Genomic DNA, 21367 nt, shown 5'->3' on the forward strand with positions numbered 1-21367 from the left:
TTTTAGACAAGGAGAAAATTTGTGACTATAATATACATACATGAGTAGGTATGCTATGCCAAATTGATTTATGTACATAAACAAGCTATCATCACTTTTGATATGCGAGAAACCATGGTTAGTAATAATATTGACAAAGCAAGTATTTTTGAACTAGATACATATGGTTCACGCTATTTTTGAACTAGATACATATGGTTCACGCCATATATTGATCGCTTTAGCTTGCAAACATGATTAAGCTTGTATTTGTGAACAAAACCCGGTCGCTGGAACATATAAATTGCCTCAGTGAACTTTTCTTGAAAGAAGGCATTATGGACATCAAGTTGGTTGATCGTCCAATCCCGAGTGAGAACAACATGAAGGATTATTTTTCCTATGGTTACGACTAGGCTGAAGGTTTCCGAGAAGTCGATACCCTCCTCTTGCGAATTGCTATTTGCTTTAAAGACACGCTTTATACTTCGTGAATGTAAAAGTAGCGATGAGAAACTGTGTGTGAGAAGGGAGATAAATTGTCTTGGCTGACGAATGTTGTGTTTGGATCGAGTAAACATTGCACTGTGGATCCTCAATCATTGCAATATCCTGTTGATTTGGTTGTTGTATACAACTTGAGGAAGGTGATTGAGCATTGATTATCATTAGTAAAATGACAAACATAGATCAATTTTTATGATAAAAGATGTAATATCAACTAATTTAGAGACCATGGGCAAGAGTTTGAGGTGAAAAAGAACCAAATTTATGGGAATGTGACGGCCGGTAGCCATGCGTTTTTCATGACTTACTGGAGCCTAAATTTTTTTTAAAAAACAGACTTAAAATTACATGCAGAGTTGGTGAGATGTGCAGTGGCTCCATATTCACGTACTACTAATTTTTTGTTGGGTCGATGAGCGTCATTGTGTTGAATGCTGAAGAGAAGTCCATTATTGGTTCATATTTTGAATAATATTTTGTTGAACTGGTCCATGTGTTAAGGAAGAACGAATGAGAGGCCATGGACCAAGGATACTGATGCATGGCATCTTGACAATTATAGCACGTCACCGGTGCCATCACGATGGAGTTAGGTCACGTGTTTAGGATATTATTATTATGGGCTTTATTAATTGTTGTTTAGTTATTATAGGTTTAGTCATTAACATGGCTTTGTTCTTAGATTAGTGTTTCATTAGTTTTGTTATTTAAGTCTTTTTCTTGCGGTTGTAGTGGGATAGCTTTTGATAATTAATAACCACTCTTTTTTCTTATTCTTAATTTGATTAAATTCATCAACACAAAAAGCCGGTCTCAAGTGTGGTTCTTCGAATCTTTTGATTGAGCGAAGCAGGTCCTAAAGAGGATTATCAAATCTCTTGGTTGAGCTGATTATCTAGTCCTCACGCTATGCCATGTTGGTATCACAGCCACCACTTTGGTTTCTTAATCAAAGTAAGGTCTTTGGATGTCGAACGCATCGAGTATGACTGAATCTAAGATTACTCGGAAAGTCTTCGCCGATCTCCAAGCGCAAATCTACACTTTGATCACTATTGTTCAGGCGATGACCGTGCAACTGTTCCCATCAACAAACGACGTCTACGTTGAAGTTGATGATGCAGAGTCAAAGGAGGAAGATAACCTTGATGTTTATGATGATCCGGTGTATGACGAGTACGAATATGAAAGTGAGGAAGATCTTTGTAAAGAGATATATGCTCCTCCAATTATTTATAGCTATGATGATGATGATGGTGATGTTCCTATGAAGGATACTGTTGACGTTTTTACAGTTGACGAACTAAACATTTACTGTAGCAACAAATTATGAAAACCCAAGAACCCGTGGAACTTCACGTAGTGGTGATGGCAGAATATGCTATTGATTTTCAGCATAATACTCACTTCAGAAAAAAAGAAGAACACGTGTGTAGATCCTAAAATCTACACTAAGAATTTGATAGTGATCGGGAGTTTAATCAAGGGAAGATAAATGATGTACGCAACGATATCTTTAGAACACAACAATATAATCAGTTTCCGGTAGGCAAAAATAGACTTTTATTGATGAATAAGATCGAATAGAATGAGCGAAACAAGATCGAACGTTATAACGAGATCGTTAAGAGAAAAAATCTAAAGATGGATGAAAACAAGGTCGAAATTTGGGTGTATCTCTCTCTAGGGTTTTCAACGAGTGCCTTCTTTATGTGTCGACCACTTTTTATAGCGTGCTGCTCTCGTGATGTTCGCAACAGTTCCGTGATCTCTGCAATGGTTCCGCGATCTCCGGATCTTCGAAATCTCCGTCTCGAGTTCGAGTGTTCGCTATGGGCTTTAACTCTTTGTGGCCCATTTACTTGATCGTGGCCTATTAATAATGTATTGACCAAAATTGGGTCCAACATTTGTCCCGCAGCCTCTTTTGGTTTGAACGAAACGAGAAGACGTGGTTTGCTTTAATCCTGATTTCGCCACTTGGTAACCGGTACGATTTTGGTTTGAATCTAATGATAAACTTTTGAGACCGTTGCTTGGCGCATTTTTATTCTTGTGCGTAACGGCTATATCAGCCGCTGCTAGGGCGAGTCCTAGGTCATCATTATCTTTCTCGAGAATGGCGATAGAGTCGTTGGGGCGACTATAAATACGCAAGGGGTTTTTTTTTTTTTCAATTCCGATTCTTCTTTTTCATCTCTTTTGCTATTGCTTTGAGATTTCTTGATCACTGAACCAAAGATGTCTTCGTCGTTCAGCTTTCCTCGCCCGACGACCACGACCGACGATCTCGAGGATCTCTACACGGTGTACGGAGTCGACCGCGCCGTCGTGCTTGACTTGGCTTCTGCATCTGAGACTCCCGGAACCGTTTGAGGGGGATACTGCAGAGCCTATCTCTCTTTCTTCCAATTTTGTGGTCTTTCTTTCCCGATCCCCGAGCCTGTCCTCGAGATCTTGGAGGAGCTTGGTTTATCGTTCACCCAAATCCTCCCGAATTTTCTTAGGCATCTTATAGCGCTCTTAGTTAGAGCTAGAGAGAGGAGGGTCTTTCCTTCGGTCTTCGTGAGTTCCGTCACCTTGTTCTAGTGAAGCATAACAAGCAGAGTCCTCGAACTTTCCTCGTATCTCCGCGTCCGGGTCGCCAGATTGTCGAGGACGTCCATTATCGCGATGAGAAATGGCGTGAGCAAATCTTTGTTTTTAAGGTGGACCGAGCATCCATGGGTGACTTCGATTCCTCTCGGCTTCCCCGGAATTGGGCTGAGAACATAGGTTAGTTCTTTCTTGATTTTAGTGTCGATCTTTTATTTTGGGGGATTTGCGATTTAAATCTTCGTTTTCCTTTAATTATTTCAGTTCATTCCGGCAGTTCCTTGAAGTCGGACGCGATTTGGGGCTTGATTGGAGTTCTCCGGAGAGGTCGTTCGGACTGGACATCGTTTGATCAGTCCCGGATTCGAGCCGATTTTGCCATGCCAGGGGGAACAAACAGACCCCCACCGGTCATTGGCAGCTTTGATGATGAGGCGGAGTGCTCTCGGGAAGTCATTGCGACTTCTTCGATCCAATCTCAGTCTTTGGATCGATCGGCTAGGCAGCTTATGAGGAGGTCATCGTTTCGTACTTCCGGGTCAGTATCGAGGAGCAGAGCTTCTGATAGACCTCCCTTAATTTCGATTCGGGATTCCGATGATGAGGATGTCCTTGGGGAGCGACGATCTTCTGTCTCGTTGAGCCCTGGCTCGGAAGATGAAGTCGTTGCCACGAGCCGTAAGCGATGTCGATCGTCGAAGGCGGCCTTGCCCGGTCCGTCTTGTTCTAGGCGAGAATCGACCGTCAGGGGTCTTGCTTCTGGGGGTGATGATCCTTTGTTTGCGGCTCAAAACGACCTGATCTCTCTCACCGGCCGCATGAGATCGGCGGGTTGCCGTCTCCCGTCCCTTGCTTCCGCGACCGAGAAGGAGGCCTACGCCAAAGTGGCAGTTGCGAGCTCTAAGGTCCGTTTCTTGATTTCTTTCCTTCTAGAAGATGTTTTGAGGTTCCTATTTGTCATCTTATTTTTCTTTAGGTTATGGAAGCCTTCAACGAGTATGTTGTAGCGATGGAGGATCGCGTTGAGGTTTTTTGTAACGACAAGGAGATCGAGAATATCAGTTCTGAGATCAAGAGACTTTCGGCGGAGCTTGAAACCACCAAACGCGAGGGAAAGAGGGATGCTAAAATGATCGAATCCTTGATCGATGACTAGAGGAGGACTTGCCAGGAGAACGCGACTCTCGCAGCCCAGGTCATCGCTCAGAGAGCCAAGATTGCAGCGCTCGAGGTCGAGAGGGATCGAGACATCCGTCGTGTTTCTCGCGTTTCTCGTCGTGACGTCGTTGGACGATGATGAGAGATCCCATAGTCTTTGAAGGAGAAATGGGTGAACAAGAAGAAGGATGTGTCGGCTGAGATCCAGTTGCAAGAGGTGGTTTCCAACATAGATCTTCTAAACGAGCTCAAGGATGGGGGCTTAAATGTGGACGCTGAGCTCACTCGTTTGAAGGAGATGGAGAATGATTGTGAAGGTCTTGTTGCTTTGGCTGCTGTATCGGATTGGTCAATCTCCGGGCTCGACCTTCCTTAGGTTTCTAAAGATTCGGTGGATCAAGCCAGAGGGTCGTCTGTTCCCAATGGAGTCGATTCTAGTTAATCTTTATGTTTTGATATTATTTTGTTTTAGACTTTTGTTTTCCGCGATCCTTGGTCGCGAAGTTTCGATTTGAATGGATAAACACGGTTTTCGTAATATCTTTTGCTTCCTTAGTTTTCGAGATTCTTTCATGTAGATTGTTGAGATATGGGGATGCCTTAGTCTTTATAAAGCCTTACTTCGTTTAGGGTTTATCATAGTACTTCCGATAAATTATTGTTTCCTTTTGCCGAAAAGACATGGCGTCGAGAAGGGCGAACCCTCGTGAATCCAAAAGGATACGAAATTGAGCTGGCGGCGTTAGTGCAGAACAAATTCGATCCGGAGACGTGAGCTAAGCGCTCACAGAAGTTCTACGCGAGGAGACCCGACTTCTGCGAGCTTCACCTCAAGAGGGAAAAGACCTCGAGGGTGAAAAGTTTGCTGCTCGTACAAAGTGGGGTAGCCCAACCGGTTCGGAGGGGCGCGATCTTCCTCCGAAGAAGGCGAAAACGACTGGTGCAGATCATCGTCTCGGTGCTTCGGGTGATACGGTTGTCATTGGCAGTTTTCCCATTCCAAGGATTGTCCTTTCACGGAGGATCCGGAAAGTGTCGCTCACTTGGTGAGGCATTTCAAACCTGCTGGAAATCCACTTCCTTCCTTGAGAAATATGACGGAGCGCGAGGCCTATGTGAAGATGGTTGTCGCTCATGCTAAGGTCGTCTTTTTGGTACTTGTGATTTTGAATCTTTAGCTTGTGCTTACTAGTTATATTTTAGGCTATGGAGGCCAATAATGAGTTCGCAGCGACTTTGGAGAGGCGTCTGCAGGATGTCCCGCGCTCCGACGAGCTTTACAAGATAAAGAAGGTTGTTTGGGAGCTGAAACTTGGTTTAAAGATGGCTCAGGATCGAGATCGAGCTAACGCTGCTCAGCTGGCCGCCGCCAAGAAGCCGGGGAATCAGGCCGCTTTGCTCGAGGCTCGTTTACGAGTCGTGAGTAACGAGAGGAAGTCGGCCCCCGAGCAAGTCTCTTTTTTAGAGGCGAATGCCGAATCTTCCGCTAATAAGTTCACTGACGACCTTTGTCGCGCAACTTACGATACTAAAAAGGCTTTGGCAGATAACTACTTGGACGTGCTGGTATCTTTGAAGGAGAAGTGGGAGAAGAAGGAGGCCGCAACTGATTGCGAAGCTCGTCTTAGGGAGGTCATGGCGAACATAGATCTCTTGAAGGAGATCATGGACAATAACCTTTTGGCTTCAGAAGAGTTGTTGCGTCTTCGAACGAAGGAGGTCAAGCTCGGGTCCGAGCTTGATGTGATGGCAGTTTCGGATTTCCCCGTTGAGAAGCTTGATCTGCCTCAGATTACGGAGGATCTGCCAGAAGATTTCTTTTCTAAATTTCCTTCTGAGATGAACGACACGGGTGATAAGACGAAGCGCATGGGTGGCCAGTTCGGGGATGGTGAATACGATGTCGAGGAGTAGTTTTAGGGATTTGACTTTTGTTTTCGCTTTCCCATTTGTTTCTGTTGCTTTATCTTTTTAATAAAGATAGGATTTGTGAGTTTTTGAGTTGTTTGTCGTAATTTTTATGTTTACGCAAGGCCGTTCTTTTGAGACCGTGTGTCGATTTGTCATAGGTACTTTTATCGACGTACGTTTGATGTAACAAAAGATTTTGTTAACTTGTTCTGCCGCGCTTGTTGGCGGGGCTGGCTGTAACCGAAAACCTGATCAGGGCTGGTTTTTAGTCTGCCGTTAAGAATATTGCGATTTTTCGGATATAGGAGATCTAACGAGCTCGAACTGCGAAGTGTAAGAACCGAATTTTAATAAAAACTTGGTTTTCAGTTTGTTACAAAATAGAGATAAGGAAGGAAGCTTGTCTTTCGATTCGAGGTCGATGCAGTCGCGTTTAGCGTGCTTCGGGTGTTGTGACACATATCCTTCAAGCTGTGTAGTTGGTGGGTGACTGGACTCGTGTCATGACTTGCTTACGTACCCTCAGCGAGGGATCAAGTCATAACATAGTATGATTATTTTCCCAAAGATAGGGTCTTTTGTTCGGTGGTTCGTGTACGTGTGTACGTCTGCTATTGGCCTTGGTTGCCTGTTTAATAGTGCTGCTCTATATCCTTGAAGCTTGCAAGGTAGCATGTTCTGGAGCTCTTCTGACTTCCTCTAATGGTTTCGATTCCTTTTGGAGTCGGGAATTTCAGGTACTGGTGGTAGGTTGAGGGAACTGCCTTCATGATGTATAGCCAAGGCCTTCCAAGGATTGCGTTGAACGGGGCTTGACGGTCTATCACGGTGAATTCGACGATTTTCCTGACTTCTCCGGCAGTTACAGCGTGCTCGATTGACCCAAGGGAGTAGGTGGTTTCCCCTGCGAACCCGATCAGAGGGGTTCGTTCTCGCTTGAGGAGTGCTTTGGTGAATCCCATTTTTTTGAATGCGTCGTAGAAGAGGACATCAGCCGAGCTACCGGTGTCGATCATCACCCGAGATAGTTTGCAGCCGCCGACGTCGAGTCGTATTACGAGAGCGTCATAGTGTGGTTTGTCAAGATCTACGGTCTCGTTTTCGTCGAAGGTGATTTCGTGGTCGGGACCTAATAGGGACTCTCTGAATCCTTCGCTGTTTTCGGCTTTTCGTTGATATGCTTTGATGGAGTTAATCGAGTTGCAAAGTGTTGCCCTTTGGTTGCTGGTTCTTTAGGAGCATTGTTCTTTTTGGCAATGTTATTTTTGTTTGCACTGTACTGTTCCTTCAAGGCTGCGACCTCCTCTTTGTGGGTTGCGAAGCATAAAGCTCGGTGTAGGGCATCATCCAACGAGATCGGTGCCCGCACTGCCATTTCTTCCCTGAACTTGGATGAGAACTAGACGCCATTCTTTAATGCCGCCAGGGTCACGACTTCGTTTGGGTGCGAGATCTTGGCTTTGATTTCCTTGAACTTGTTTATGTATGCTATCAATGGTTCGAAAGGCGCTTGCTTGAGATTCCAGAGGTCCGCCTCGGTAACCCTTGTTTCTATGAAATCTAAGTATTGTTTGAGGAACGTAGATACTAACTGGGTGAAGTTACCGATTAGGTTTTCTTCGAGGCTTGCGAACCATTCAAGGGCGGCCCTAGTTACATTTTTGGCAAAGAAGCGGCAGTAGCCGGCCTCTTTTTCGTCGTTGTTGAGGTGCGATCTTGATATCGCTAGTTGAAAGGCTCGTATGTGGGCTTTCGGATCTGTGTTCCCAGCATACTCGGGAAATTTGAGTTTTCCGACATGGTGTAGCCTTACGCTGGCGATTCGGTTCGTGAATGGGGTTCTCCTTTTTTCTTCAATGACCATATCTATGTCTGGAGCGGAGCTTGTCGCCATATGCACGATGGCATGTATTCTTTTGAGCTTGGCATCGTTTCTTTCGATCTAATTCTCGAACGTTCCGGTTTCACCCGGGATCCCCAGATCTTCTCTTTGAGGATCCGCGTCGATAGGTCTGCAGGGGTCGTAACCGCGAGTTTGCCCTATCGGGTCACCCAACCCCGTTTGCTGGGAGGTTCTCGGAGCTGACGGAGTTTGATTCTCAGAGGTTCAATTTCCCAGCGGTGGTATTCGGTTTCTAGGCTCCCCGGTTCTTTCCATATATATGTTTTGCGATTGGATTGGAGTACTTCTTTGGGCTTGCAGTCCGGTGTCTATTTCGTCCAATCCGTTGTAACTCAGACTTCGCGCCGACATACTCTGCTGCGGAGGTGGTTGCGAGTTCTCTCCCGTGTAGCGTCCGGATCGAGCGCTCGGGATTTCTGGAGTACCGAAGGCTCCGGCGTTTTGAGGGTTTAGTGTTTCTCTTAATGGATCACGCGGCGGTTGGTTTCTCTCTCGGGCGTTAGCTCGGTACTCCGCGAGCTCCTGTTCGGCTTGATCCAATCGGTTGGCAATGTCACGATAGGCGGCCTTTTGGTTGCAAGCTTCGTCGATTAATGACAAGACCATTCCTCGAAGCTCGGTCATTTCTTCCTGATTCTGTGCAAGCGGGGTCGGAAATATTGGCCTAGACGATTGAGGTCGGATTTGGTCGTCAGTGGGCTTTTTTCTCTGGGGCGATTCCAGACTCGAGCTTCGGTTCGATCAGGGATCGAGGTCCTTTCCGGAACTGAAGTGCGAACTGGTGGTGAGGATCGATCTTGGGCTGATGATCGCTCATGGGTCGAGGTTCCGATTGGAGGGATTTGTTGTGTATGGGTCATTCCAGTCGTCCCATCGGTGCCCGTTGGTCCCACAAGTAAGGTTTTGGTTCTCGAGTTGGATCCGGGAGGATCGACGTTGTCGATTCCTGATGGCGTGGTTCCGATAGTTTGATTGGGATCCATAGTCGCGCTTACGAAACTTAGATCAGTTTCTTAGTAGATATATTTTTCGTTTATCTTCACCACAGTAGGCGCCAAAATGTAGATCCTAAAATCTACACTAAGAATTTGATAGTGATCGGGAGTTTAATCAAGGGAAGATAAGTGATGTAGGCAACGATATCTTTAGAACACAACGATATAATCAGTTCCCGGTAGGGAAAAATGGACTTTTATTGATGAATAAGATCGAATACAATGAGTGAAACAAGAACGAACGTTACAACGAGATCGTTAAGAGAAAAAGATCTAAAGATGGATGAAAACAAGGTCGAAGTATGGGTGTAGCTCTCTCTAGGGTTTTCAACGTGTGCCTTCCTTATGTGTCGATCTCTTTTTATAGCGTGCTGCTCTTGTGATGTTCGCAACCGTTCCGCGATCTCCGCAATCCTTCCGCTATCTCCGGATCTTCGAAATCTCCATCTCGAGTTCGAGTGTTCGCTATGGGCTTTAACTCTTCATGGCCCATTTACTTGATCGTGGCCTATTAATGTATTGACCAAAATTGGGTCCAACAACGTGCATGGAAGCAGTCTGAAGAATCATGTTGCTAATTGGACATTGAGCAAAGAAGCGTGATATTATGTGTATACGCACACCAATTAACCTAATGTGCACACTACCACAATCGAATGGTATGTCGATGTAGCACTTTAGGATCAAATCTACTGAGACCAACGATTACACTTTATTTCTATAGGATCAATATCAAGCTAAGACAATGTTGGGGTAAGATTTGTGTATCGTGACAAGAAAGTAACAAAATTATTTAAAGATTTCAGATGATTAAAATGCTAGCCTAGGGTGGTTTGATTGGGTGTTAAGCAAGTGTGAGCCAAACAATTATTAAAGTTCAATTAAGACCAAGTCTAGAACTCGGATCACTCAAGTAGAACGGTCCACTATCGTGGTACTGCTCCCTATGTTGATCGATCTTGATACCTAAACTTTCGTTTGGATCAAGACGCGACAGCAAGCAATAGAGATCAAGTACGATATGTTCACAAAACACCCTAATATCTACTTTCGCTGACTAGGGATGCAATGCTCATTTATAACAGATCTAGAAACCTATTACAAGGTTTATGAACAAGTTAAACCTAGTAACTAACATTAAGCAGCCAGTTTAATGCAAGTATTAAGAACAATTATGAATGAAGACAATCAATGGATTCACTTATCTATTTTTAACTCACGAAATTAACACCCTAGAACCCTAGACAAGCTAGTTGACTACTCAGCCATGACAAGAGAAAACACAGAGACAGAGACTGAATCAAACATGAAATATGACTGCAATAAAATAGAAATAGGGTTCAAGAATCATTCTCCAAACGAGAGAGATGAAGCCTTCTCCCTAACAAGTAGCAAATCGTAATCTCTAAAAGCTCAAGTCTGGTTCCTTGTCTCAAAAACAGTGTAGAATGTAAAAAGAAATAGAAAAAGAAGATATATCAAAGCCACCGGTGACTGGGAGAGAAAAATAGGGAGATTAGGGCAAATCCTGAAATAAGTTGTAGTTTCCTTAAAAATCTCTGCCGCTGAAACATGCACTCAGGGTGTTCCGCGCGATCGGGATCATCCATCAAAACTGTTCTGCGTGAAAATCACCAAATTGCACTCTTTTTTTGCCTCTTTTATTCCAGCTTGTCCATCTCCCATCCAATGCAACTCCAAACCTGTAATGACTCGAAAAGGACTAAAAAGACTCGATAAAGACTCAAAAATAATTTAGAAAACATTGTTAGAATGTGCCAAAAACACAACATATCAATTTCCCCAGACTTAGATCCTTGTTTGTCCTCAAACAATGTCAAGTATCAAGAACAGGGTGAAAGGTTTGAAAGTGTGGGAACTCTCCTATTCCCTGTAACCATACTTTAACCAGAAATCTCTAAACCATACAAACAGTAAAACTAGGACAACACACCCTTACCAAAACTCCACTGACTGTTGTTCAAAATTGGCTACATACTCTATATCTTAAACCTGCAAAAGTTACACTTTCGAGAAAAAGCTCTTTACATTCAATTAAGAGTAGCGTGAGCTTCTTATCACAAGCGTTATTCAGGGTAGACGGTCTAGGTATTGAACGGGCTATTTGATGGTGGAGTTAAGAGTATTTAGGGGATACTATTTTTTGTAGAGGATACATGATATCGCGTAAAATAGCGAGAGAGGATAGATCCATTGATGTCCACAGCCTCTACTCGTTTTTACTACCTCCGGAACGACTGTTCTGCTCTATCTGGATCAACCGTTTGGCTGCTCAGATCATCTGCATGCTCTTCATGTTTTCAACTTGGTATCCCACTCTTTTGCTCGACCTTCCTAGTGGCTCATGTTTCTTTGATTTCTTCCCCTTTTCCATCACCGTATTCTCATATTTTTTATTCTTTTTTTTTATTCATTTTTTTCAGAAGACTGATATGGTGAGGTGACGAAGAAGGAGGTAATACATGATGGTTCTGATTTCGCAACCATTCTGCTTCTCCACCCATGCTCTTGCACAGTTCTTTGGTTATGGAGCGGTTGCTCCCTTAAGCTACTTGTTCTCCTTTCTGGCTGAATTTCTGCAGCAGTAACGAGTAAGAGACTGCGTTGATCCTTTCCTCTCCGACCTTTTTGCACATATCTGCACATATGACACTGAAAAACAAATGCATGAAGGTGGAATAAAGGCTAGGGTGCAGGGTGGGAACTAGCTAAAGATGAGCTGGCCACTCAGGATCAGCAAGATGGATAAAAAGGATAAGAAGTCCTGAGTGTATTCTCGTTTCCCTGATCTAATGCCCATAAAAAGAAGAATTGCAGTCAAGATTAGGTTCAAGTTAAGTGGAGCTAAGTCTTTCCAATGTAACCTTGACAAGCTGAAATCTTCTGGAGAACCAAATGAGATAATGTCAGAGTGTTCTATGTCCACATGTTGTCTTTCGTCACTGCTAAGGTCACTGAATAAGATAACTAAAGCACGAGGTAGTTAGTGATCAACACAGAATAAGGTAATAATTCCCACAAAGTTTTGACTGACTTGTTCATAAAAACTGACTCAAACTGACTCAAAAGAAAAACAAAACAAAGAAACGACTTAGTAACAACGAAAACCCTCCCCCGGACTTACTTCACACTGTCCCTGGTGTGAAAATAAATCAGAGAGAAGGTGAAAACAAAAATAAACATTTTTTTGTTGAGATACTTACCTGAGTGGAGCGGGCACTCCATGAAAATTCTGGGTGTTCTATCGTCAGATGGTCGCCTTGAAAAACTGCTCTTTTCAGAGGGCAGGTTATTCCATTGCTGCAACCCAGAATTTTTGAAGTATCTCGGGTTTTTCTGCCTTATGACCTGAGACTCAATAAACTAAAAAAAATAAGTAAACAAAAACAAAACCAACTTATATGTACACTTACCAGTGGGTTGCCTCCCACCAAGCGCTTAGTTTAAGTCACTAGCTTGACTTGGTGACAAGGATCAGTCAGGTTGTTCATAATGGCTTGTTCCAAAACAAGCTCCACAATCAGACATGTTCAGCTTCAGAACTCTGCTCAGCAATCCCTTCACAGCAGCTTCTCCTTTCTCTTTCAGCTCACGTGTGAGAATAAATTTAACTTTAGAGAAAGGTTTGGAGGTACCTTTGCACTTTACCTCATACTCAATGGAGTTCTCATCACACATGTGAGGTATCAAAGTAATTGTAGGATCACCCTTGACCCTTTTCTTCTGGACGTTTTCCTTCACCTTTGCATTTCCACTGAGTTTCTTGATATCAGTGTGAGGATCTCCATCCAGAAATTCTTTGATCTCACTCTTATCACTAAACTCCTTCTTTGGAACAATTTTCAGATGTTCTCCACTGACCATTGAGATGCAGGAAGCGTATCGGATTTGTGATCTGGTTGGGACAGCCTTGTAGAAAACCTTCTTGTTGATGTTGGAGAAGGAGACTCTCTTATTAGGGATGTCGACGATTGCTCCCACTGTAGCCATGAATGACCTTCCAAAGATCAAAGGCATCTCATGATCCTTCCTCATCTCAACAACTTGAAATTCGGTATGGAGCACACAGTCCCCAACCTAGACAGGAAGATTGAGAAAAGTTCCATAAGGGACTGCCATGGAAGAGTTTGCAAAAGCTAGCTTCACCTGAGAAGGATCAAATCAACAATGCCCAGCTCGTCTACAATCGCTTTTGAGACAAGGTTTACACTAGACCCAGAATCACAAAGAGCTTCTTTGAATTCCACTCCAGCAATGGAACAAGGAAAAACAAACTTTCTAGGGTCATCGACCTTAGGCAATACCTTCAGTGATGGTGTCAATGCTTTAGTAAAGAGAGCCTTAATTTCCTCACGAGTTTCTCTGCAATGTTTGAAGAACATATGCAATGGCCGATTCTCCCAAGCATGTTCAAATGAGATCTTTTGAGGAAGTCTTCTTACCATCTTCCTAAACCCAGCCAGCTGCTCTGCACTAATAGGATCCATCAGATGTTTAGGTGGAATTGGATAGGGAACCTTAGGAACATAGACTCGCACTGGTGGAGTCTCAGCAGGTTCGCTAGGAGCAGTCACTCCAGAGCTAGCAGACTGTTCAGTGTTCTCTTCTGCGCCTAGAACAGTCTTAGCGAGTGGCTCGCAACAGTATCGTACTTGGCACTCAGATCAGTGAACATGTTGCCCATCCTGGTGTCGATTTCCATGGTTACCTGATTCAACGCCTTGGCTTGAACCTGTTGACCCTGCAACAGCTGTTGCATCATCATACCCAGACCCTTCAGCTCATCTGGTTGACTATTCACGGTAGCTGGAACAGCTTGCCGATTGCTCTGCGGTTGTTGCTGGTTCTGGTTCTGAATCTGCCTGGCCGTAGCTTTCTCTATGCTGAAGACGTGCCCTTGGTTGTTTTTCAGTAGCTGATCAACCTTGGCAGTCAGCTCATCTATCTTATGGGTGTCGGAACTGTTCCCTTTCTTGGAGAAATCACTCTCCTCTTTCTTATTAGCTGAGCTAGCAGCCATGGTCTCAATCAGCTTAAACGCTCCATCAGTGGTCTGAGTCATGAAGTCTCCATTGCTCAAAGAGTTTAGAGCACCTTGGTATTTTCAGTCCACTCCATCATAGAAAATGCCCAGGAGGTAATCATCATAAAATCCATGGTGAGGGCTTTCTCTGCGGTTGTCATTGAAGCGCTCCCATGCGTCGCAGAAAGGCGCATCAGTGAGCTGTCTGAAGGAGGTGATCTTGTTTCTCAATGCAGCTGTTCTCGCCTTAGAGCAGAAATGGCTGAGGAACACTGATCGGACTTGCTCCCATGAAGTGAGAGAACCGGTAGGGAGGGAGTCCAACCACCGTGAAGCTTTTCCATCAAGAGAGAATGGGAATAGCATGCACTTGATGTAGTCAGGTGGGACACCATTCGCGCGAGTGAAATTGCAGACTTTTTCGAAGCTCTCAATATGCTCCATTGGAATTTCAGTAGAGAGACTAGAGAACACCTTTCTCTGCACTAGGCCAATCAAATCAGGCTTGATCTCGAAGTCTTTCCTGAGGCAGGGTGGAGGAACTATGGCAGAGAGCGTAGTAGGGGTGTTACGCGGAAGGTTTCTCTGCCAGATCGGAGCAGCTTGCTCCGGTTGTTCCTGCTGCTGCTGAGCAGCGAGTAGAGCAGCTTGTTGAGCAGCTTCCTCCTGAGCTTGGATGGTCTGCTGCATCTGAAACATCTGCTGTTGCATGAGTGCCATTGCAGTAGTGAGATCATCCTGATTGGCATGATCACCCATAGTGGTGCCGGTTTGCCTTGGCTGTTGACGATTTGTTCTTTCTAACCTTGCTAGCTCTTGGTTGGTAAGTGTAACCAATTCTTCTTGTGCATTTCTCAGAGTATGTCTACTGGTCATGCACATGGAACATTAATTACAGCAAAAAGGATATAGCAAGTTAGAGGTCTTAGACTAAATAAATAACCAAAAAATAAAGGTAAAAAGATGGTCCCCGGCAATGGCGCCAAATTGATATTACGTGTATACGCACACCAATTAACCTAATGTGCACACTACCACAATAGAATGGTATGTCGATGTAGCACTTTAGGATCGAATCCACAGAGACCAACAATTACACTTTATTTCTATAGGATCAATATCATGCTAAGACAGTGTGAGGGTTTTAAGATTTGTGTATCGTGACAAGCAAATAACAAGATTAATTAAAGATTTCAGATGATTAAAATGCTAGCCTAGGGTGGTTTGATCGGGTGTTAAGAAAGTGTGAGACAAACAATTATTCAAGTTCAATTAAGAGCAAGTCTAGAACTCGGATCACTCAAGTAGAACAGTCCACTGTCGTGGTACTGCTCCCTATGTTTGGATCAAGACGCGACAACAAGCAATAGAGATCAAGTCCGATATGTTCACAAAACACCCTAATATCTACTTTCGCTGACTAGGGATGCAATGCTCATTTATAACAGATCTAGAAACCTATTACACGGTTTATGAACAGGTTAAACCTAGGATCTAATATTAAGCCGCCAGTTTAATGCAAGCATTAAGAACAGTTATGAATGAAGACAATCAATGGATTCACTTATCTATGTTTAACTCACGAAATTAACACCCTAGAACCCTAGACAAGCTAGTTGACTACTGATCCATGACAAGAGAAAACACAGAGACAGAGACTGAATCAAACAAGAAATATGACTGCAATAAAATAGAAATAGGGTTCAGGAATCCTTCTCCAAACGAGAGAGATGAAGCCTTCTCCCTAACAAGTAGCAAATCGCAAATCACTAAAAGCTCAAGTCTGGTTCCTTGTCTCAAAAACATCGTAGAATGTAAAAATAAATAGAAAAAGAAGATATATCAAAGCCACCAGCGGCTGGGAGAGAAAAATATGGAGATTAGGGAAAATCCAGAAATAAGTTGTAGTTTCCTTAAAAATCTCTGACACTGGAACATGCACTCGGGGTGTTCCGGATCGGGAACAGCCATCAAGACTGTTCTGCGTGAAAATCACCAAATTGCACTCTTTTCTGCCTCTTTTGTTCCAGCTGGTCCATCTCACATCCAATGTAACTCCAAACCTGTAATGACTCGAAAAGGACTGGAAAGACTCGATAAAGACTCAAAAACACTTTAGAAAACAGTGTTCGAATGTGCGAAAAACACAACATATCAAAGCGGTAGACTTCATCTTTTCTGATGGTTCTTTTGGAGAAATTCATAATTCTTTCAAGACGTTTTTACTTGGAGAAGATAATGCTTGTGTGAATGCACAAATCAAAAAATGTTGGAGATTTGATGAGTATATCTTTGTACCAGTATATCTATAAAGAAACAAGATTCGAGGATGAATCGTTTCGCCGTTGGAGGGACTGATGCAGCACATCTTGACAATTAGAGCACGTCACCGGTGACATCACGATTGAGTTAGGTCACGTGTTTGGGCTACTATTATTATGGGATTTATTAATTGTTGTTTTGTTATTATGAGTTTTGTTATTAACGTGGCTTTGTTCTTAGATTAGGGTTTTCATTAGTTTTGTTATTTAAGTATTTTTTTCTTCCGGTTGTATCGGGATAGCTTTTGATAATTAATAAACAAGTGAGTTTCTTTTTTTCCTTGTTCTTGATTTGATTAAATTCATTAGCACAAGAAGTCGGTCTCAAGTGTGGTTCTTTGAATCCCTTGATTGAGTGAAGCAGGTCCCAAGGAGAATTATCAAATCCCTTGGTTGAGCTGATTATCCAGTCCTTACGCTGTGCCAGATACTGTTGGGATTGTGAAATCACATGTCCAACTCTATATTATCCGATAAGTACGATATTGTCCACTTTGGGCCTTAGAGGCAAGCCCGCATGGATTTAGTTTTGGTTTCATTCCCAAAAGACCTCTTACTATTAGAGTTGGACAGCTCTTTATATATTAGACTCTCTTTGTCTAATTCTCCAATGTGGGACTTAGTTTGTTATATCACATTCTCCCCTTCAAACTAAGGATCACATTCATCTCGTGTCCCACAACTGACTTTCATGATCTTTTGACTTGATTTCTGCCACACACACACCTCCCAATCCTAACTCGATGGGTCCCGTTCCTACTCGAAGGGTATTTTGGTCTTCTTGCAGATTTCTCATCAACCGCTCTGATACCAATTGTTGGGATTGTGAAATCCCATGTCCAACTCTATATTATCCGATTAGTACGATATTGACCACTTTGGGCCTTAGAGGCAAGTCCGCATGGATTTACTTTTGGTTTCATTCCCAAAAGACCTCGTACTATTAGAGTTGGACAGCTCTTTATATATTAGACTATCTTTGTCTAATTCTCCAATGTGGGACTTAGTTTGTTATATCACAGATACTCACTAGCCCAAATTATAGTTGTATAGCTTGTTCCTAATAGTTGAATTCAGACACTGGTCCCTTTGGATAGACAATAGATAAAAATGGAGAATTTCATTGTTGGAAGGTTTGTTTGGATTGACTGAAGTATTCATAGACTCTTCCATGTTTGTTTTGTTTCCTTTTGTGGTTCTACGTGAAACTTCGTTGATTTGTTGAACCAATTGAGAGGCTCATTAGTCGGGGGTGTGAGAACTAGGAACAAGAACCTTATCAGCTGATGAATTTTCCTTGTGGAAGAGAAAGAACTTCCTTCCCTTGCTGAGGTGATCCTCTTCTAGTATATGCATTGATCTTGCTTCATCAAATGTATGGAATTGTTAAGATCTTTAACAACAATAATAATGTTACCATATCTGCTGCTAAGGCAGATCAGAATGCATGTCACAAACGTATGCTAAGAAATAATGGCATCAATATTGGAAAGTAGGTGTTATCAACGGATGGAGAGATCATTGATTTTCTTTTGTTCTGGGATCATGTTATTCGCTGGTTAGGGACAAGCTACCCTTCATGTTATTTCTAGCAAACAAAAACACTAAGTGATCAGTTTAATACAAACTTTAAGTGTAACAATGAATGGAGACAGTTAAAACATCAATCATTATTTGTATCCGACACGTATATTTTGATACCCTAACGCCCTAGACCTAACAAATCGACTACTTAGCCATAGTCACAAAGAACACATAGATAATATATGGAGAAAACATGATGATAGATTACAGGAATAATATAATATGGTTCATGATTCTTCTCAAAAGTTTGTAGAGATCCTCTCCCTTCACAAGATTAGAATCTTTTTCTCCTCAAAATCTCTGTAAGAAATAGTTTGTTCTGATTAGAATAATAAAAAAAACTATCTATTGCAGATATGAGGCAGCCTGGGAAGGAAAACGGGGATCCCTAGGCAAAATCCAAAATTATTTGGAAACTTCCTCAAATATCTTTCTTTGGAGTGGCTGTTCCATACCCTTACCAAGACCCCACTGATATCTTAGCAAATTAGCCCCATACCTTTTATCTCAAACATGCGAAAACCACACTTTCCAGAGAAAAACTCCCTACATTCAGTTAATAAAGGCATGAGCTTCTCATCACATGCATCATTCCGGGTAGACGACACTAAGTAGAGGATGTAGGCTATTATGGTGGAGCTAGAAGTGTTTGGGGTTACCATTTCGATGTAGAGAATGTAGGATATTTAGCCATAGTCATAGTCACAAAGAACACATAGATAATATATGGAGAAAACATGATGATAGATTACAGGAATAATATAATATGGTTCATGATTCTTCTCAAAAGTTTGTAGAGATCCTCTCCCTTCACAAGATTAGAATCTTTTTCTCCTCAAAATCTCTGTAAGAAATAGTTTGTTCTGATTAGAATAATAAAAAAAACTATCTATTGCAGATATGAGGCAGCCTGGGAAGGAAAACGGGGATCCCTAGGCAAAATCCAAAATTATTTGGAAACTTCCTCAAATATCTTTCTTTGGAGTGGCTGTTCCATACCCTTACCAAGACCCCACTGATATCTTAGCAAATTAGCCCCATACCTTTTATCTCAAACATGCGAAAACCACACTTTCCAGAGAAAAACTCCCTACATTCAGTTAATAAAGGCATGAGCTTCTCATCACATGCATCATTCCGGGTAGACGACACTAAGTAGAGGATGTAGGCTATTATGGTGGAGCTAGAAGTGTTTGGGGTTACCATTTCGATGTAGAGAATGTAGGATATTGCACAAAATTCCAAGAGAAGACAGGTCCATTTATGTCCCCAGGACCACAGCCCCTACTTGTTTTGTTTTTTCCTTTTTTCAACTGTAAAACTTGGTTTCCACTCTTTTTGTTCACCTAAACAGAGACACGATTGTTGTGTTGCTTCTTCTCCTTATCCATCATCTTCATTTTCTGGGTCATTTTTGGACGACGATGTGATGACGAAATAGGTAATACTCATAATTTCGTGCCTCTGGTGGTTTTGATTTCACCACTTTTCTGATTCTCTGTTTTTCTTTCATGTTGACAGGTTTTGGTGCAGTCTCTATGTTTTTGACTCCTTGATCTTCCCTATTGATCAATGTACTGTAGCAAGAATGAGTGAGAGGGTGCATCAATCCTTTCCTCTCCGACATTTTTGCATATATCTTCACGTATGACACTTAAAATAAAATGCACGAAGGTGGAACAAATGTTAAAGGTTCAAGGTGAGAACTAGATAAAGATGAGCCAGCAACTCAAGATCAACAAGATGGGTAAAAAGAATAAGAATTCATGAGTGTAATCTCGTTTCCCTGATCTAATACCTATAACAAGAAAAATTACAGTCAAGATTAGGTTCAAGTTAACTGGAGTTAAATCTTTCTGAGGTAACCTTAAACAAAAAAATTTTGGAGAAAAACAAGATCTAAAGTCAGTGTGTACCAGCTGGTGTGTGTGTTCCTTGTCCACTAGTGATGGTCTTTGAATAAGACAGCTAAAAGAACAACGGTGGTTAGGATCGTCACAAAATAAAGTCTTTGTACCCGACAATCTATGACTCAATAAAAATAAAAGAAATTACTTATAATAGTTATTTTTAGTTTATTTTCACCAAAATAGTCCTCAAAGAGAAAAATGAGCAAAAGAAGTTTTAAAAGGTAAAAATACATGTACCCTAGAGTTAACTAATCTAGACTTTGAGTTTAGAGTTAAGGGGTGAGGTTTTGAGAATATGGTTTCAATTTTTTAAAAATTAAAAATAAATATTAAAAATTTTAAAATAAAAAGGATATTTTTATCATTGTCCTCTTTGAATGCTATTTTTGCGACAAAAACCTTTTTTATATAATTTTGGTGTGATCCCAAAGGCTTTCTAGGTCCAAGGATTAATCACCAAGAGGCCCATAGAAATCCAGGTTTTCTTGCCACTTAAGGCGTCTATGGGTGGCCAAGAGGAATCGAACCCAGGGCAGAAATTCCAGCTGGAACCTCTTTACCACTAGGTCAAGACCACTTGGTTAATGACAAAAACTTAAAAATGACTATTTAAGAAAATTGTCCTAAAACTAATTCAAAAAATAAAAATAAATAAACGAGTTAATAAACAATGAAGACCATCCACCATATTTACTTCCCACCATATTTGGTGTGAAAATAAATTAAGGAGAAGGTATGAAATAATCTAAAAAAAAATTGGGTCGAACACGCTTAACTCTAAAGTTCAAAACGGATGTGTACCCAGAAAGATAAGCGCACTTTAGTGATATAGGTAACAAAATTAATTATATTAAACTTTTAATCATATACCAGAAATTAGAATGTTAAGAAAAGTTTGTTCAAGGGTCTATGCACAAAGAAAAAATGTACAATTAAACATAAACAAAGCAAATCTGTAATGAAAATTTTTAAATTTAAGACGGCCCTACTCAGCCGCTTATGTGGTTTATGCCACGGGCTTGGAGACGAATCGTAGATGAAACTATCTCCCTCTTTTTTCTAAAAATCTATCTCCCATTTTGGCATATTTAAGTCCCCAAAACCGCACCTGGCTGACTAGTTATTTATTTACCCATTCACAATGTTTTTGTACTTTGAACAAAAGAAAAATGTTTATCTGTCTTAGACTAAACATATTTATTAAATGATGTATTCTACTTCCGCATTGTTTGTCACAATCGGTAAGTCTGCTTCTGTTTTGCATGTTGTTGAGTTGGTTTACCCTTGCAGTGGATTCTTGTAAATAAGCTGGAATAACGCAGGTTTCGATGTTTGAGAACATTACAGAAATAACTAGAACAAGAGCGGTTATGGTACGGGAAAACAATCACTTAAATCACCAATTTTCAAATTTGGACCATTTAAAGCACTAACTTAGCTACTTTAAACTTCAACTTAAT

At 41.8% G+C, this 21367-nt stretch overlaps 1 protein-coding gene and 1 non-coding gene across 2 annotated transcripts; one reads left to right on the forward strand and one right to left on the reverse strand.

Moving 5' to 3' along the window:
- Positions 1-6782: 6782 nt before the first annotated feature.
- On the reverse strand, positions 6783-7525 carry LOC106383212. Its single transcript, XM_013823339.1, has 2 exons — positions 7431-7525; positions 6783-7380 (listed from the first exon to the last, which is right to left on the reverse strand). Exons 1-2 carry the CDS (start codon positions 7523-7525, stop codon positions 6783-6785), a joined length of 693 nt encoding a protein of 230 aa, XP_013678793.1.
- A 6694-nt stretch (positions 7526-14219) lies between these two features.
- On the forward strand, positions 14220-14326 carry LOC125593682. The gene has a single exon (XR_007329582.1). It is a non-coding gene; the product is annotated as a small nucleolar RNA R71 (small nucleolar RNA).
- The last annotated feature ends 7041 nt before the right edge of the window (positions 14327-21367 follow it).

Source organism: Brassica napus, chromosome C9 (genome assembly GCF_020379485.1).
Source record: "Brassica napus cultivar Da-Ae chromosome C9, Da-Ae, whole genome shotgun sequence".
NCBI classification, from domain to species: domain Eukaryota; kingdom Viridiplantae; phylum Streptophyta; class Magnoliopsida; order Brassicales; family Brassicaceae; genus Brassica; species Brassica napus.

Excerpts from the sequence above, each read along its gene's own strand:
- LOC106383212 (XM_013823339.1), bottom strand. The coding sequence starts at position 7,525 with ATGGCAGTGCGGGCACCGATCTCGTTGGATGATGCCCTACACCGAGCT. Across the intron at positions 7,381-7,430 it reads GTCGCAGCCTTGAAGGAACA|AACCAGCAACCAAAGGGCAA; the intron begins GTACAGTGCAAA and ends ATGCTCCTAAAG.